The sequence below is a fragment of the Schistocerca piceifrons genome, chromosome 1 (assembly GCF_021461385.2).
Source record: "Schistocerca piceifrons isolate TAMUIC-IGC-003096 chromosome 1, iqSchPice1.1, whole genome shotgun sequence".
Taxonomy (NCBI): Eukaryota; Metazoa; Arthropoda; class Insecta; order Orthoptera; family Acrididae; genus Schistocerca; species Schistocerca piceifrons.
This window is the reverse complement of record NC_060138.1, coordinates 278059488-278078776: the sequence shown is the minus strand read 5'-3', so window position 1 is coordinate 278078776 and position 19289 is coordinate 278059488. Positions and strand designations below refer to the sequence as shown.

Here is a 19289-nt window from a genome sequence, read left to right as displayed (position 1 = left end):
GAGTCATGGTCCAGTACACATTTTCATTCATCACCACTGAGTCTGCCTAAAGTCTCAATACAGCTGACTTCAATAATTCTTTCCCATTCTTTTCCTTTCTCTCCATCCACCTTCAGTTTGCATAAAACATAATGTGTATTTCTTGTCTGACAAGTATTTTACTAGAAATTTATCATCAGCAGACCTGTAAGTTATATCTGCATTTTGCACCTTGTTTTCCACTTAAGACTAGAGCCATTTGTTTTGTATTCCTCTTACACACCTAATGCTTCTAGCTTGTTTAGTACTCTGCTTGACAGTTGTTAAGGAAAAACTGACACTTGCTACAGAACAACTGCAATTGCTGTGGAAAGCGTGACCAAAATTATAATAAGGAAATGTAGAAGACGAGATGTGTTAAATGCATAAATGCTCTGTATTCATTCAGCGGTTCATGCAATATGATGTTTGACAAAGTTTGTTGTGTGATATTCTGTGTTGTACAGCATGTCTGCAAGATGCCATTTGAATGCTTATAATTGTGGATGACCAGCTGGATGGCTCAAGGCATTATTTAAGTGCCACTACTGTGGCCACAGTAATGAGTGTGTTCAAAACTGCCATCTTGCAATTAAAAAAGGCTGATGAAGGTGGAAATGCTTTGCAAAAGTATTCTGTTGGTCGTAGGTGTACTAATACATCACAAGAGAATTGATACAAAGACCTAGTGGGGAAAAGGAACAGACATCTCACTCCTAGGCACACCCTTGCAGATCCTGCAGTCGCCACTGGTATGTGTGACTGCCAGAACCATTTCACGGTGATTAAATCATGATGGTTTGCTCACTCAGAAGACTTTTAAATGCATCCCTCATTTTGAGAAAGAGTTCGTTCGTGTAGGAAGCATGTTATTTTAGTTTGGGGTCAGCAACAGTGATCCAACATGATTATGTCTGACAGATCATGCTTCACTGTGGCAAGTGGTTGTGGCTGTTAGTTAGTGAGAAGAGAGAGGGGAACATATTACACACCACAGAATGGTAATGAACATAATTCATGTGGTGCACCTGGGCATTATGGTGTAGGCAGGCATTATGCACAGTGGCTGAACACCACTGCATATCTTTGCACAAGGTATCATTACTGCACAGCAGTATTGCAGGGAAACTATTCTGGATCATGTCCAACTGTTTAGGAGTGTGGTGGGTCCCTACTGTCTGTCTGTGGATGATGGTGCCCTCCCACACAGGAACCGCCGAGGTGACAGACACATTGGAGTATGAAGACATTGAACATATGGAATGATCTCTGTAATCCCTGGACCTAAACCTTATAGAGCATGTCTGGGATGTTCTTGGCAGATGTATTGCTCAATGGACACCAACTCCCTGAATAGTGCAAGAACTGGAAACTGCCTGTTGAGAGGAGTGGGACGTTATCTTCTAAGCACTACTCAACAATTTTGTAGCCAACACCAGTAATAGGTGCAAAATTTGCATTAGTGTTTGAGGAGGGCATATTCCATACTGAGAGTCCGATATCAACCTTTATGTTGAGGGGTTGACCTGTGTCAAGCACGAATATTATTTTATCTGGTTTCCTGTTTTCACATGTGGTGAAATCTGTACCATTTGTCATTGTAAATATACCGCTCCACCTCTATTACATATATACTGTGTTTCATGTCATCCATCTGTGCTGGTAATTATTTCTGTCCAACAGTATGTGTGTTTTTTAGCTGCTGACTACCAGTGTAGTATAGTTAATAGTGCCAAAATCCTTTAACAAGTGTAAGGATATTCTTGTAACCCAGTCCTTGTCAAAAGCATCAAGTACCATTTTTGTAAACTCTGTAATGGCCAGTATTGTACTTCTCTTACTTCAGAAACCAAACTGTGCTTCATTAGAAAGGCTGTATTTACTCATGTAACTTACTACTTTATCATTAAGGATTGATTCAGTTATTTTTGGGAATGCAGACAGTATTAAAACTCACCTGTGGTTTTCGATACTCTCCGCATTACCTCTCTTTAATAAGGATGCAAATTGTGCTTGCTTTTAGGTACTCCGGAAAATATCTGAAATATAGGACTATTTATTAAGTTTGTTAATGGAGCTTATATGCTGTCTACACACTCCATCCTGACAGAGACTGGAACTTCATCTATGCATTGAGAGTTATTTCTGCAGTTTGAAATAAATGTAATTGTAGTCCACTGAGCTGTTTCGTGGTAGGAAGGGAAACTTTATTATTGAGTATTAATATACTGAAAAATGTTCATCAAGCAGTAATCATATGTCTGTTTTCTACCATAACACTGAAATCTTTTTGATGTACATATGTTTTACATTCTTTCCCAAAATAGATGGATTTATAGTTTGAAGTCTTAATTTTGAAAACATAAAAATTGTAAAACTTGTATTTTTGTAGGGAGGATGTTGTAGCTTCACTCCAGGGAGTGAGCTTTGAGACTCGACCTGGAGAAAAACTTGGTGTGGTTGGACGCACTGGAGCAGGAAAAAGCTCTCTTTTGGCAGCACTGTTTCGTCTAACAGATCCTTCTTCAGGGAGAATCACTATAGACCGTGTAAATACTGCTTCCCTTAGTCTCTCTACTTTAAGGTAAATAAATACAAATACTTTTACAATTGTAATATAGCCTCATATCTGTCTCTACCTGCACATGTACTCAACACTTGAATTTTGAAGTAAATAGCTCATTCCATATTATCTGTACACCCTCACTAAATTCTGTACTTAGATATTGATTTATTAAGTACACTGTTTCCTGTCCAGTTTTTAATTTTATTATTATTTTTGAATTAAAGTTCAAGTTGTATAATATTAGTCTCAATATTTCAGTATAGGCTTGAGAGCGTTTATCCTGGAATGTGAATTCGATATACTGAAATTTTGGGTGTTTGTGAGTATACAGTGTTCATCAACATTTTATTAAAAGCTATGCATGGCAGTGAAAGACTGTGCTTTAGGTAAAAATGGACTGTTTTTAATGTAGTTCCCTCGTGGGTCAACACATTCTTCCAGTGCCTTTTCTGTGACTGGGTTCTTTCCCTAAAGTATAATTCTGGAAGATATGAAAGATACCCTACTATATCCTTTATTTAATTGGATAGATAAGAAATCTACTCACCAAGCTGCGGCAGAACCCACTCACCTAAAAGACTGTTGTGATTGGGAAGCTTACGGAGCCAGTGGCTCCTTCATTAGGCTGAAAGGTTGAAGGGGAAGAAAGGAGGGTTCTAATACTGTGCAAGCAAAATCCACACCTCTCTCACATCAGTTGACTTACTTGATATGCACAGCTGATATTCTTCTCTGGATAGCTGGCTACGTCGATCTCAGTAATTATCATGAGACAGATGCAGATGATAACCGAGAGCATGAATAATATGAAAACCGACATTAATGCGAAGTTAGCCTCAGTTACCGAGGGGCAAAATGATTTGAATGCGAAATTAGCCTCAGTTACTGAGGGGCAGGAAAATCTGAAAGCTGAGATTAAGCAGCAATTACATGACAGTTTTTCCGAATTAGAGCAGTGGATTCTTCTCTGGATAGCTGGCTACGTCAATCTCCAAATCCTTCTTCTCTAAAGAATAATGCTGGTTACGGGAATTTATCAGACCCTCTCTCTCTCTCTCTCTCTCTCTCTCTCTCTCTCTCTCTCTCTCTCTCTACTCTTGAAATAAGTGAATAATTGCAGAATACTTTTAGTTTAGCCTTGGTATATTTCAGCTTCCACAAAGAACAAATTCACCACTTCTCACATAAATATTCGATTGTTTGCAAGTCAACTGATTTGTCTAGCATTAGATTCGATTAAATACATTTTTAGCGTAGTTTTTGCAACCACATAATTATGAACATGTCTTATTTCTAGCAAGTCCAACACTGAAGTTCAATTAAATGTATATAATCAACTGTTCATTTTTCTTTAACAATAATTACAGACACTAAAACAGCAAGGAATACTACATGATTACTTCTTGTTCTTCCCATACGGCTTCCGTGGCACGAGCGGCAAACACTTGTCGATGCCGTTCGACCATCACGTCTACCTTGTGCTTGTGACTCCTTTCCAGCCTGCACACACAAACATGTGTCCGCAGAGTATGTACATTCTCTCACACTTATTTTTAAAATATCGTGTGTTCGAGACAGTAGAAGGATGAATGGTTCTGGAATTGATGCGGAAATTCTCGAAGCACTACAGGGTGAAAGAAAAGGACTGGAGAGGTCTGTGAAAGGGGTTGATTTTGGGAAAGTCACCCAGAACCACAGATGAGGGGAGACTTACCAAATGGGATGAGAACAAAAGACGCTTTCCTTCCTCTGGGGAGACTTACCGTATGGGACCTGCAGTTGTGGGCGATGTTCCTAAAATCTACACCTTTTCGTAGACCTCTCCAGTCCTTTTCCATCACCATTCTTCCTCCCCCTTCAACCCTCCTGCCTGAAGAAGGAGCCACTGGTTCCGAAAGCTTGTCAATCACAACAGTCTTTTGTGTGTGTGCGTGTGTGTGTGTGTGTGTGTGTGTGTGTGTGTGTGTGTGTGTGCGTGTGTGGGCGTGCCTCCTGCCATCTCTTGGAAAGTAGATTTCTTATCTATCCAATTAAATAATTTTATGAATAATTGTTTGTTTTTGTCAATATAATAGAGGGAAACATTCCACGTGGGAAAAATTTATCAAAAAACAAAAATGATGTGACTTACCAAACGAAAGCGCTGGCAGGTCGAAAGACACACAGACATACACACAAAATTCAAGCTTTCGCAACAAACTGTTGCCTCATCAGGAAAGAGGGAAGGAGAGGGAAAGACGAAAGGATGTGGGTTTTAAGGGAGAGGGTAAGGAATTATTCCAATCCCGGGAGCGGAAAGACTTACCTTAGGGGGAGAAAAGGACGGGTATACACTCGCACACACACACATATCTATCCACACATATACAGGCACAAGCAGACATATTTAAAGACAAAGAGTTTGGCAAACTCTTTGTCTTTAATGTTTGTGTTTGTTTGTGTGTCTTTCGACCTGCCAGCGCTTTCGTTTGGTTGTTTTTGTTGTTATATTAGCCCACCTATATCCTTGTATTGTAAGCATCCTGCGCATACTTACACATAGCCAAGGCAATGTATCTTTTTTTTATACCGTTAATCATTTTTGTGCTCCTGCCAATACAAAATGGCACAGCCCATTGATTAACCGGGATGTTGTGTGGTAATTCATTTCTGCTATCACTGAAAATGAAGTACAGCAAAGTACTCCACTTTGTGAATGGGCTGCTGAATATTTAATTTTCTTCTACCAGTAAATTTATTTAGAAGTGTAAAGTAGCACAAGTTATTGTGAAGGGGCAGATTTTATTAGAATTATGTGAGAGTTCATTGAGGCTCATGTGTGAAATGGTAATAAACTAGGCACTGAGCATAGTTTGAACACTTTTAACAGAACATGGAGACAGAGACCAAGGCATTTAGGGAACTGAACTTTATATATCAGTTAATCTAAACAGGCAGCTAAATTCATATCTATCATAATAAATTAATTTGTTTGAAATACAGAATTCTGATTTCTATATCGGGTAAGTGCAACTACAATCTGTTATCAGAATAAATGTTGCATTTCGAGTGGAAACTCAGGTAAACATTAATCAATGTACAATTTTTCTCATTTCAAATCTTCCAAAAATATAATACAAACAATGGAAAAATTGTGTATGTAATATTGTAGTAATACAATAAAATATTTTGGTATATGTTTTCAACCATAATAATATTTGTTTAGAATATATGGCAATTGAAAATAAGTTCTAGACCAGGATTCCAACATGCTTCTCCTGTTTATCAGTAATAGTTGCCTTAACCATTACATTATCTGAGCTTCAGTCCTGATTCAAATTTTCATTATCAGTACATTTCCACTCATTAATTCCAAATACTACTATCAGAAGTTTTCCTAGGAGTTATGTGGAAATAGCACCACTGGGTGAATGGAGTTTATGGAGGACGGAAGTTTACCCTGCCCCAAGTGATATGTATAAATAAATTAAAAGCACAGTAATTTAGTATTCAAAAATCATAGGCAGAAACATCCTCTACATACAAAAAATGTAGTTTCCAGTCTGAGTCTTGTACAGATTTTCAGTTGTCATAACATATTGCAGTTCAGCATATGAGATGTGATCAAAAAGTAATTGGAATTTTTTAAAAAAGTAATAGGAATGTTTTAATTGCATGTGCTTTATACAAACAACCCAAATTTTTTAAGTCTTGTTGATACACATGTTCCTGATGTATGTTTGCTGCATTATCATATTTAGTTAATTGTTGACAGTCGGAAATGTTATACACGTTTTCAAGTGCTCATCGAATTTTTACTTTCAAAGAAGATGGATAAAAGAAGTTACATTAAATTTTGCCTGAAAATTGGAAAGCACTGTATTCAAAATGTTGACTGTGGCTTTTGCTGAATCTGCTGTGAGTAAGACAAGAGTTTATGAGTGGCATAAATATTTCAAGGAGGGTTGAGAAGATGCTGAAGATGATGATTGCCCTGGATGACTTTTCACGTTGATTACTGATGACAATATGGCAGAAGTAAAGAAAATGCTTCTGGAAAATCATCATCAGAGAGGCTACTGATGCTGATGATGTCGACGTATCCTTTCGCTCATGCCAAGCAATTGTTTTGGATGTTTTGTGTATGAAACATTTAGCAGAAAAGTCTGTTATGAAATGGTTGAATTTTGACCAAAAACATCATCATGTGGACATCGGTCAGGAGTTGCTACATGAAGTTGGCAGTGATTCAGAACTTTTAAAGAAAGCCATAACAGGTGATGAAACATGGATGTACAACTATGACATAGAAAGCAAGACCAAATTGTCCCTATGGAAATTGACTGAAAAGCCAAGACAAAAAAATTGACAAGTTCAATCACATATGAAGATTCTTTTCACTGTTTTCTCTTATTACAATGTGGTAGTGCATCATGAGTTCCTGCCTTGTGATCGTACAGTCAATAGTGAATACTACCTGGAAGTTATGCACCATGTCCTTGAAGCAATCCAAAGAAACTGATCAGAATTGTGGCAAAACCACTTGTGGAAATTACATCATGATAATGCTCCCACTCACACCTCAATGTTTTTTCATGATTTCTTGGGAAAAAAAGAAGAAGAAGAAATGAGAAGTAAATAAAGAAAGACCATTATTTTGCAGTGAACACATAGTGTGTAATGGAGCGATCACTCTGTTGTAGAAATAATTCAAAAGCCATTATGTTGTCTCAGCCACTGTATTCACTCGAAATGGATACCTTCAACTTCTTTATATTTCTGAGGCTGAAGAGAACCATGAAAGGACATCATTTTGATCAGATAAATACAGCATTATTGAAGGAGCTAAATTCCATAATGAAAAATGAGTTCCAGAAGTGCTTCCAGGACTGGAAAAAGTGCTGGCACAAGTGTATTGTATCTAAGGGGATTGATTTGAGGCAGAAAAAGTTGATGTTGATGAATAAATAAAGGCTCTTTAAGAAAAACAAAAATTCCCATTTATTTTTTATCACACCTCTTATGTGAACGAGTTGCATCCTATCGTTCCTATCAACTTGTTCATTTAATTTTACTGCATTTAATTTATTTTCTATTCTTTGGAGCACTTGGGACATAATTAGATCAAATATGATCAATGATTATTAGCCTTTCTCCCAGTTAATTGTCCAGTGCCTAAATTTGATAAACTCTAATAGTAATGCCTAGGAGGTGGACTCAATACATTTTTCAGACCTAAATTTCTTCTCTTTGAAGAAACACAGGGACATGTGAATTCATAACCTTCCAAACTGCACATGCTTTGATTCCCAGCTACACTCTATCAGCAATCTCATCTGAGCACAACACACAACTAAATGCCTGCACAGGTTGTTGATGCAGCATCTGATGCCGCAAATTCTTCATACTGGTAGTTATAATCATTCCTATTGATCGCACGTCGTCTATCATCCTCGTATATTTTTGCATTTTATTTTCCACATGTACCTGTGCCACATAAACTTGAGATCCGTGACCTAACCAATCCCCCTCCCCCCTCTCTTCCTTATCACAATACATGCATACTCCTAAACCACATCCATTCCTTTTCTTCCACATTTTTGCATGTTTTTAATGTATTTCATTCTCTTTAGGTATAGACAGAATTCACAGGATGCCAAATCTGGTGAATAGGATTGATGTTCCAAGCACTCTTATTTCAGACCATTCATTGTTCTCATTGTGCATGGATGCATTTATTTTTCTTCTTCATCATTGTCTTCTGTTTTTTTCCCCCAATACTTCTAGAAGATATATGTATAATTTCACTTGTTATTGCTTGCTTGGAATCAATTGAAAAATTCTTTTGATATACCACAGAATCTCTAGGAGATGAAACTAACATCCCATCAGTTGGTGCTTCATTCTCCTGCTTTGATTGCTGTGCACAAATTGATGGACTCTTTATTTCATCCACAGCATTAAAGAGGTTGTCGTCAAAACCAGTAAACTTCTTTTCAAATTGGCCCAAATGTTGCTGGGACCTTTTTTTCTCACATTTACTTTTGGTGAGCACTTAATGAATGTAGCACTCATCTTACACAAAGAATTGGCAAAAATTAATACTTTATGTGAAAGCAATCATATTTTCTCTTTTGATTTATGCATGGTGTCAGCTATTTTATACACATTTGATTGCCAATCGCCCTTGGCAGAGTTTTGGTACTGCTTTTATACTGATCAACTTCAAGGTAAGTAAGGCCATGTTTGAATTTAGCTGCTCCTTTCTTAATTTTTGAAAAAGCAGGAACTCATTCTGTATTAGCATTTGCCAATTGTAGGTGAATTTAGATTGGCAATTAATCATAAGAGACAAGGATTCTATTAATGACACAGTTGTTTATGTTATTTATTTCAGTGAAAAAACACATGACTACTTCAATAAAGATACATATACAAAACAATACACAGGTCAAGAATTTGACACCAACTTGTACAATTTATGAGATGTACCAACGTGAGAAGAATAAAATTAGATTTTACAGCCTATCAAAATTTTATGCATACTAAATCACCTTATTACGTAATCTACTCTAAACTTGCTGGACACCAAGTTTAAATCCAGCTGTTTTAATCTATGCTTTTAGATCAGTTTTTATGTTTTTGTTATATAATTTTTGACGTCATGATAAACATGGCACCAAGATTTTTATGCTCCCTTTTGAATTGTTTTTGTAAGAGGTGCATCAACATTTGACTCGCACTTCAGCAATAAGGTAAATACATCCCCCAGGTTAGGTTTTCTTACACTCAGAAATGTTCCTCACTATGCTAGTACACTTTCGTAAATATTAATGCTACATTTTGAATGCATTTGGATTAAAACAGTGTCCTCATACATTTCATATTGTAGGTTAGTCATTAAGTTTGTATTAGTACCATGAAAGGACAGGCATATAGTAAAGGGTTTTGCTTTTTTGTCTTTTTCCACACAGAGAGTGCCACATATTCCCTGCCAATTAATGAGATGGGCCAAATTTTTTGTTTGAACTCCTCCACCTCCCATGTCACTCTCATATTGTAATGTTACTGGGCAACTCAGTAAAGAGACTGACAACAAATATAAAAAAGTAAGATTGTGGTAAATAATCAGTAACTAAGCACAATTCAGAAGAATTTTCAAAAATCTGGTCTTTTCTACAACTGCTTGTCATTTTTCTTTAATGATGTTTCTGTCTAAAAGTGATCAGTTTTCATTTGGTCACAATGTACACACACATCACTACGTATTAAAACAGTGTCCTCATACATTTCACACAGGCTGCAACCAAATTTGTCATCATCATATGCTGTATAGGAGGACCGTGTGTTACCACTCATGTGTGACCCATTTCTGCAGCATTTGGATCTGAGGATGGCTGTCTGACACAGTTAAAACAAGTTACTTGGAAAAATAAGAATCTGAAATTAAATTTATGTAAAAAACAACAAATTCAACCAACAGGTTTTCACAGAACTAATAAGTGTAAAGACCTTGATTCAGATTCCATAATAATAAATTGTAGGCTACTTCCCTTAGGTATTTGATTGAACGAGCCAGTTCTCTCTTCAGAGGAAGGCTGGTGCGTACCAACTGCTGTAGGAATGTAGCTAGTACACTCACCCTGCTTTATTTAGGGGGACTTCTGAAACTAGTAAAGGGCTTCAGCTAACTCACTCTCTGTATAGTTTTTCAGTGCTGCTTCTGTAGTAAGCTATACAAAATAGTGGCTTTGAATGTGAGAAAGTAGGAGAGCTGCCCTGGCGGCATAGTACTACGCCAGCATAATCTAAATTAAAATTGGATTTAAAAATACCTACCAGCAAGATAAGTACACAATAAAACATTTATACAGAAGAAACATTAATAAAAATCTTGTAAGTTACTCTAACACCAGCAGTACACTGTATGTAAGATTAGTATTCTCAGTGGTCTACCTCTTGGCAAAAAAAATAAGTAGCAGAGGAACATACATCTACTTATGATGACCTATTATTGGTAGACATTTTCTTCTAATAAAATGAGAATAAAATGAAAATAAAGTAACAGGACTGTGTTGAAGTGTGATTACAGTCAGCATTGTAGTGCATCTAAGAGAATCTTCAATTCTTGAATCTAGGTGATCAGATAATGTGTAAAACCAGTGGCTAATCAGGAATATGTTAGGTTCTCTCTTGACTATGTAGGAACTATGAAATTTTTGCTTTATGGCAAATAAAAATTTTGGAGACAATAATTTTCTGTTGAGAAAGAGACCACAGTCACAGATTGTTTTGAAAATAATTTAATTATGCAGGACATTCATGTTTATTTCTTGTGAAACTCTTAGTATTGTTAGCTGCTCCAGGCAGGAGACCTGCTTTGTTGATACTAGACATTTTTGGCTTTTTGACTGAGATATATTGATGTTGCAGTGTTTATCTTTGGCATGACAATGTAGAAGTTGTTGCAGAATCAGCTAAGTAAAAAATCCATGCAATTAATATATCCATTTAAATGTAAAGCCATCTTTGGAATATTCCTTTGCGTGAGACCATGTGTGTCAGATTCATGTGCTGATCTGAAATTTTTGATTCACGTATTTTACTGTTTGTGTCTCTTCTGTAAACTTGTTTATTGATTTTGTCAATACTCATTTGTATTGTGATGCGTTGTGAAATTTTGAATATTTGCAAGTTCCGCATTAAACTTGTACTGTTATCGTTAATTGTAGGCTTAAACTTACTTGTGCCTTTTCAAAATTTTTGAGAATAGGAAGTCTATCCTTGTTCAAAACAATTATTCTCTAATTTCATTGTATAATTATATGAGAAATACATTGCTTTTGGGAATTTTCAGATGCATGCAGAACTGTATTTTTGAAATTTATTTTAAGTTACAAGTGTTGTCGTTAATTTATTTTGTAGCAAATCAGTGTTTGTTCTTCACAGCTTATGCCAAAGAATAGGTCATTACAAATTTCAGTGTATATTGACACAAATAAACATTCATTTTTGAGAATTTTTGGAAGTTACTGCTGTACTGTGCATAAACTATTTCATAGTAAATTGGCATTTGTGATTTAGTTACTGTAGCACACATTGTAACCAGCCTATTTTGTTAGATCTACTTTCCCTTTCAAAAGAAGCATTGTATATAAAAAATCTATTTTTAGGTTTGGTAGCGACCATCATTAACCTCAAAAAGTTTTAGAAACTAGCAATTCTTACCCTAGGTTTTTCTGTTGCCTTTGTGATCATACTTGGATCATTCCAGTGACTTGCAGAGAAGGTTGAGAAAACCAGCCAGGCTCACAGTTTGAACATTGTTCTGAGTCGAGTGAAAAGACTGAATCAGAGACTTTGAAGATTATTTAACAACTAGGCTATGACATTCTGGACTTGGGTATAGGGTTGAAAACTGTAGTGTCCCTCTGAATGGGTGAGGTGTGCACTAAACATCAGTCAGGTAGCTGACTGTGTGCGGAGTGCACACAAGGGTCTCTTTCAGACTCTCAAGCAGTCATCAAAAGCAGTGAAGCTCACGTAATACAAGGTACAGAATGCTGGCTGAAACCTGAAATTGATAACATTTTTGGGGGAAATTGTAAGTGTATATCAAAAGGATAGGCGAATGGAAATGGAGGTGATGTATTTTTGCAGTAGACAAGAAACTCAAATCCACCGAGATAGAAATTGAAGCTGCATGTGAGATTGTTCGGGCAAGACTCAGTATCGAGGGTGGGCATAAAATGTGAATTTGATCCTTCACTTTCCCACAAGACTCATCTCCTGATGTAACAAAGAACTTTAGAGAAAACCTCACTTCACTTGTACATATGTTATCCAATCATAGTTTAGTCATCATTGGAGTCTTTAATCATCCGACAATCAGATGGGGAGATTACAGTTTTGTTAGTGGTAGGTGTGACAAGACATCCCATGAAACATTACTCAATGATTTCTCTGGAAACTACTTAGAATAGACAGTTTGTAATGCCACTTATGATGGAAATATATTAGATCTAATGGCAACAATTAGATCTGAGCTTTGAGGATGTCCACATTGAAACTGATGTTAGTGAGCATGGAGCGATTGTGGCAGCAATGATTACCAAAGTACAAATGACAACCAAAACAAGTATATATGTTAAGCAAACTAGATAAAAAAGCGGTAGAGTCATACATCAATGACAAATTCGAAACTTCCAGTGTAGCACACAAGCATGTAGAGGAACTATGGTGCAATTTTAAAAGAATAGTTGACCATGCACTAGATAGATAGGTACCCAGTAGAAGAGTTCATAATGTGAGGGCCTCTCCATGGTATATAATCACTGCGAAGAACCTTCTAAAGAAATGATGACTACAGCATAATAGGTGTAAAACAAAATTTAGGGCTATAGATAGAGAGGTGCTGAATGAAACGCATTTTGCTGTCAAGACAGTGATGTGTCATGCATTTAGTGACTATTGCAGCAGAATATTTTGTCAAATGATCTTTCACAAAACCCAATGAAATTCTGATTGAATGTAAAGGCTGTTAGCAGCACAAAAATTATTATCCAGTCATTCATGAATGGGACAGAACTGAAATTGAGAGTAGCAAAGCAATGGCTGAAATGGTTAACTCCATTTACAACATTTATTTACAAAGGAAAACCTAGGAGAACTGCCCCAATGTAATCCTCATATCACTTAAAATTTGAATGAAATAAGTATTAGCTTCAATGGTGTTGAGAACAGCTGAAATAATTAAAATTGAACAAAGCTCCAGGGCCCAATGGAATCCATATCAGATTCTATAGTGAATTTTTGGCTGAGTTAGCCCCTCTTTTAAATGTAATCTGCCATATAGTTGTTCCTGTGTATATAATTCTCCATAAATTTTCTGAATCCATACCTGTGTGTGTGTGTGTGAGAGAGAGTTGAACATTCAGTATGCTAGTGACCTGAACTCATTGTTTAGTGCATATAGTGTATTATGTGTCATTGAGTGGCATATGTCCATGGGATATGTTTTTAATGATGCCTATATTATTGAGCAGAAAAAGTCATCCCACTCAGATACTGCTGAAAAGGTGTTCTGTGTTATGCTCAATGCTAATGAAAAATGTCTAATCAATGTAGTGGTGTTAAATTTGTCATATCTTATATTCAGTTGAATGCTGTTTACTTGTAATGAGAGCAAAACACACAGAATAATAATATATCCAACTACAACTAACCATGGCTGCTTTGCCACATGGTGTAGTCTTCACACTTGTGTCACATATGAGCCATGTAGTTACTGCTGGAAGCAGTTTACTGTCACTGTCAAATAATAACTTTGAACTGAATATTACATGAAATTGAGATGAGGCTGTTTTCTTAACATGGCACAAGAGTTTACATTTTAAAATGTTTTGTTAGTTTGGAAAGATAACTAAATTGTTGTTCTCCATTGACACTGGGTATTGTGTAAAATTCTCAATCAGCAGTTTAAGTTTGGATTAACTTCCACCACCAATCACAATCCATAGTCAGGGGATCCTTAAGGATGCAGAGTATCTCAAAAACAAGAATAAATATTTATCGAAAGAGATGTATGCTAGTGGATGTGGAATAGAAATAAATCTGAAACATATTTTTGTTTAGGAGGTAATAACAGACTTGTCACAGTCATGTAAATGTATGTACACTGAAGTGCATCGGATAATTCTTTGTCTGTTGTGGCTACACATCATTAAGCAGAAAACTGTTTCTGACACATTGTTCTCATTGCTTTACTGGAGGTGTGCAGAAGTCGGATTTTACACTATTTGATTGTATTCAGAATTTATATTTCAATTGTTTTTCCTAAGAAATGACGTAGAAGAAGTAGTCCACCAATAAATCATTCAGATTCCTCTTAAACTGAAATTTATTGTTGGCTAAACTTCTTATGACTGCTGGCAAGTTACTGAAAATGCATGTTCCCAAATAATGGACATCATCTGTTCAGATAGATAACAAGTTCAGAGTGCATTTCACAGTTCATTGAATCAGGTTAAATAGACAATTAAGTCGAAATGATACTGTCAACAAATCACTGCTTACTTGATCCTTGTCTAATCTAATCATATTCACAGTTGCTTCTAAACTTTTGATAATTGTAGAAAGAAGAAAACAGCAGCTAGCTCTCTGATGGGTCGCATTGCTGTTTACTTTTAAGTTTGTTTTGGTGTAGAAGAATATTATTATATGGCAATGCAAATCCACAGGTCCAGACTGGCAGCAATTCCTCAGGACCCATGGCTGTTCTCAGGAACAGTGCATGAAAATCTTGATCCAGAAGGACGGCACTCACCTGCAGAGCTAGAGACTGCTCTGCGACGTGTTGGGCTGTGGGGAGCTGTGCGAGCTCTTGGTGGTCCTGCTGCTGATGTTGGGCCTGGTGGAAAGAAGCTTAGCACTGGTCAAAGACAGCTGCTATGCTTGGCACGTGCTGTACTGCGCGCAGCAAAGGCAAGGATTAGAGATAATAACTGACAAGTTTAAATTTTCAAAAATAATTTTGTTTTTACTTTTTGTGGATGTATTCATAATTAATTCATACAGCAATGAAGTCAAAGAGAGGTGTTAGATTTAAGGACTTTATGGTTTTTTATTTTATCATCAGATACTTTTCGCTTTATTGCACTTAAGCATCACCTGTTGTGTACTACTGTAAATAACTTATTTTGTTATTGTGTGTTGTTAGACTAAAATCTGTTCTTGCACACACACACACACACATACCCGTGGCTGTCCTTTTCCCCTCATGGGCAGTTACAAGTTCAATGATCATCAATAATTAAAAATATTACCAATGTCAGTTTAAACAATAATGCTTTATTATCAAGACTTTGAATAATTGTGACATCAGGGCTAAAGCCAAAAAATTGACCTTCAATGATGGCACAGATATAAATGAATCTTTTTCTGAACCTGTGTCGTAATGACACCAGTGCAACATGTTTGCAGTATGTCAAATGTGGCCATTGGAGAGTGAGTGGAAGCAATATTTTTGATCAAACTAAGGTAGGAATGTTGGTTATTTTTATAAATAAGCATGGACTAATAACTATGTTCTTTCAATTTGTGCTTTCATGATATCAAGTAGTATGTACCCATTTTGCTTTAAATGTCTTTTAATTGCTACAAATGATACTTCAAGTTATGTATATATGCGTTAAATCAAGTCTAGTAGCAACTGATAAGCTAAGAAAAGAAACAGACCTCAAACTAATTCATGAAGTACCTACTAGATGAAATTCGACATTTTATATGACTGAAAGGTTTTTGCAGGCATGTTCAGCAGTTAAGATATTAATTGCCGTGCTGGTGTACCATCCATGCTAACCGCTGCAGGCATTGTAGGCTCTATAGATGATTGTGACAGTCTACTCTTGAAATCTGTTTAGAAAAGTACATTGCAAGCAGTAAAGTAATCTCAATGACTAGTATATTGAATATCAAAATATCTGACATGCAACCAGCATAGAATGTTGAAGAGGACTGAAGAATAACATAATAACAGAAACCAACTAGCAACTGGACATGTTAATACATTAGCCATATCAACATTGCTCGATCCTCGATTCAAGAACTTACACTTCAGGATGCTTTAGAATATTTGAGAGCAATCAAAATTATCAGAGATTTGCTAGCATTTGTTGAAACAACTATCAGTGAAGATGGGCAATGCTTTGATACATTACAGGAAAATAGAGAAACCACCTTTGATTTAAGCAGTGAACATTATGAAAAAGCACAAGTAAAGAATAATTTGCAAACTGGAACACAAACAAACTTACCATCAGCAAAATATCACCTTCTGGGTCTTAAACGAGATCCATTAAAAGTATGGAATCACATTAGTTCTGCCTATCCAAGGCTACAAAAAATTCTCTTAAATATTTGAGCTGTATAGCTGTATTGCCAGCTTCTGAAAGACTATTTTCTGCAGCAAGGTATGCTCTCCATCAACAATGAAATATACTGTATGGGAAACTTCCATCAAAAATATATTTATGGTCCATAGACAAAAAGTTTTGGAATATTTAATGTTAAATATAGCTGTATTTAGTGACAAATAAATATGATGTTAAGTATATTTGTATGTTGCATTTTATGCTGTTCTGTAAATTCAACATTTAACATCAATTTTAAAAACATTAATATTTTGTGGTCAATTATTATCAGTCATCAATGTGTAGATGTCAGTGATGAAATCTTTATCAGCATCGATGATTTGCCATCACACATCCCTGGTTTCAAGTCTTAGCCCTGCCTTTTCTTCACTTGCATTCATTCTTATAGATTCAGACTCCTTTTTTTATGTCTGCTTATTTGTATTTAGTTATCGGAAATGTCACTGACTCATAAACTTTTGATTATCTTTTCTTTTAGTGAATTTCTTTCCCTATTAAAGTGTCTTTACTTTATTCTTATTTCTTTAAAAGAAGAGACAAGTGCAAAATTTGGTATGGTTGGAAATCTGTTGATATATGATCATTTTGTTAGAGAAAGGGCGGGGTTACTAATGTTTGAGATGTTGGTTTGTGAATCATCTGCTATATTGTAGTAAATTTAAATATAGTAATGATGGTAGTGTTTGTCTAGTCACTGGCTAACCCATGACAAAACCTGCATCTTGAGTGACAAGTTCAAATGACACATACATATATACTGGTTGATGTGATCCTGACTTCAGGCGTTTGTTTAAATGGTCATCATTTCTAATGAATTTGCCTGTTCATACTGTATACACTTTGTTATCAGACATTTCCTTGCATCTAAGAAGTGTACTGCATTTACAGACTACCTTCTGTTTCTGAAGGCAGGTTGGGGATTGTAATACTCACTTTGTTCTTTAATTGAGATGTGTCATGAAAGTGGTGGACATGTACTTCAGGGAGGCATGACAGTAAAACTGAGTACGGGTTTGATCATCTGCAATCCATAAGCTATACCGATCCAGTGCTGTTCACTTAGTATCAACCTCTAGGGTACATGTTTCATTAGAGTTAGTATTTGGCAATGCCGACCGTACACTTGGCAGCAGTGGAAACTAATTAGAACACATGGTTCCAGTAAATATAATATACCTTGTTACCTGACAGTGCAAGCTTACTGTCAACAAAATTAAGTTTTTTGCAAAAAGAAAGAGAAAGCAGTGGCATGAAGTACATTATATGCAAATTACAGCAGGAGGGATGTGAGGCTGAGAAAAACTATTTAATCCACTTTCTGATCTGTTGATGTGATGTGAATTGATTTGATTTGATCAGGGAGGTAAAAACAACAGCAGTTCTACCCCACTATTGTCTGCACCTAAACAGGATTTGTTGTGCAGTTTCACTCTATATGGGGCTAGTAAAGCCAACCAACACCCTTAAAGAGTAGTAGGAGGCCCTTTATTGGTTCTTTCATTTCGCCCTACTTTGGGGTACAATAAAACAATCAATTTTTAATATGCTGTGCCTTTCTGATCATACTTTCCTTTCTTCTTCAGGGATTTGGATTGTTTGTTTGGTTTTAATTTTGTCTTGGAACCTCTCTTTCTTCTCTTTGGTAAATATATATTTTTTCTACATTTATTAGACACAATTTCTTCAGGAATTGATGTCCTGAATATCCTATGTCTTCACTGGACTCGCATTTGGGAGAACAATGGTTCAACCCACGTCCGGCCATCCTGATTTATGTTTTCTGTGATTTCCCTGAATCACTCAAGGCAAATGCCCAGATGGTTCCTTTGAAAGGGCATGGCCAGCTTCCTACCCCGTCCTTCCCTAATCTGATGAGACCGATGACCTCGCTGTTTGGTCTCCTCCTCGAAACAACCCAACCCAACTCCTATGTTTTATGACCTGCTTGGCACCAGAAGTCTACATGTGGTGTGATTTCATCACCCTCACCACATAAGGACTTCTTTCTCTATACCCATTATGTGTAGGTATTTCCTAAAGTTTCAGTGGCATATCATTATCCATACCATGAGTTTAGTCTGTCTCCTGTTTGAACCCAAGATTACAGAACTTCTCTTAAAACATGGCTTGTCTTCATTAGCTTACTATGTTTTTGTTTTTGGATCGTAGTCCAGTATTCTACATGCTGCCTTATGATCCAGTTTCATAGTTTTGATTTAGCCATTGCCTTGGTGATGGTTGGGGCGGGTTTCAGTTCAAGAAATGGAGTTGTCACACCTGTCCTGGCCAGTCTACCAGCTCCTTCACTGCCATTGATCTGGCCTGACCAGGAGCCCATAATGGTTTTATGCTATTGCATTCCCTTAGTCTCACAGTGACTTTGTAGCATTCTGCAACAATCTTTGATCACATTGCAGGGGCTTACAGAATTTTCAGAGTCTGTTGTCTGTCTGAATAAATGTAAATACTACAATCTTTGTAGTGCCTTCATAAATTCTCATCTGCACACACCTTGAGAGCTGATATTTCCACCTGTGATACTGTGGCCAGAGTCCCTAGAGAGATTGCATTCCCCATTCTAGGCTGTTCCCAATATACCCTGGACCCAGTGCCATTGTCTGTTTTCGATCCGTCAATAAACCAAACTATGTCTTCTGCATGGTGTCATAGTTCTTTCCTCCACTGCTCTCTGCTTCTGATTATTACAATGAAAGGTTTATTAAAACAGTTGGAAGATAATGTATACTCATCCTGCATTTCCCTGACCATTCTATATTTACTACTGTCCATAAATA

The 19289-nt window shown here is 36.5% G+C and overlaps 1 protein-coding gene across 6 annotated transcripts in view; it reads left to right on the top strand.

The window, feature by feature from the left end:
• Window positions 1-19289, top strand: part of LOC124789025 (ATP-binding cassette sub-family C member 10) — a 388717-nt gene that overhangs the window by 318546 nt on the left and 50882 nt on the right. For all 6 annotated transcript variants that reach the window (XM_047256314.1, XM_047256328.1, XM_047256320.1 and 3 more), the window contains 2 exons: window positions 2411-2602; window positions 14803-15046. In XM_047256314.1, coding sequence (XP_047112270.1) covers window positions 2411-2602; window positions 14803-15046 — 436 coding nt within the window. The remainder of the gene's footprint in view (window positions 1-2410; window positions 2603-14802; window positions 15047-19289) is intronic.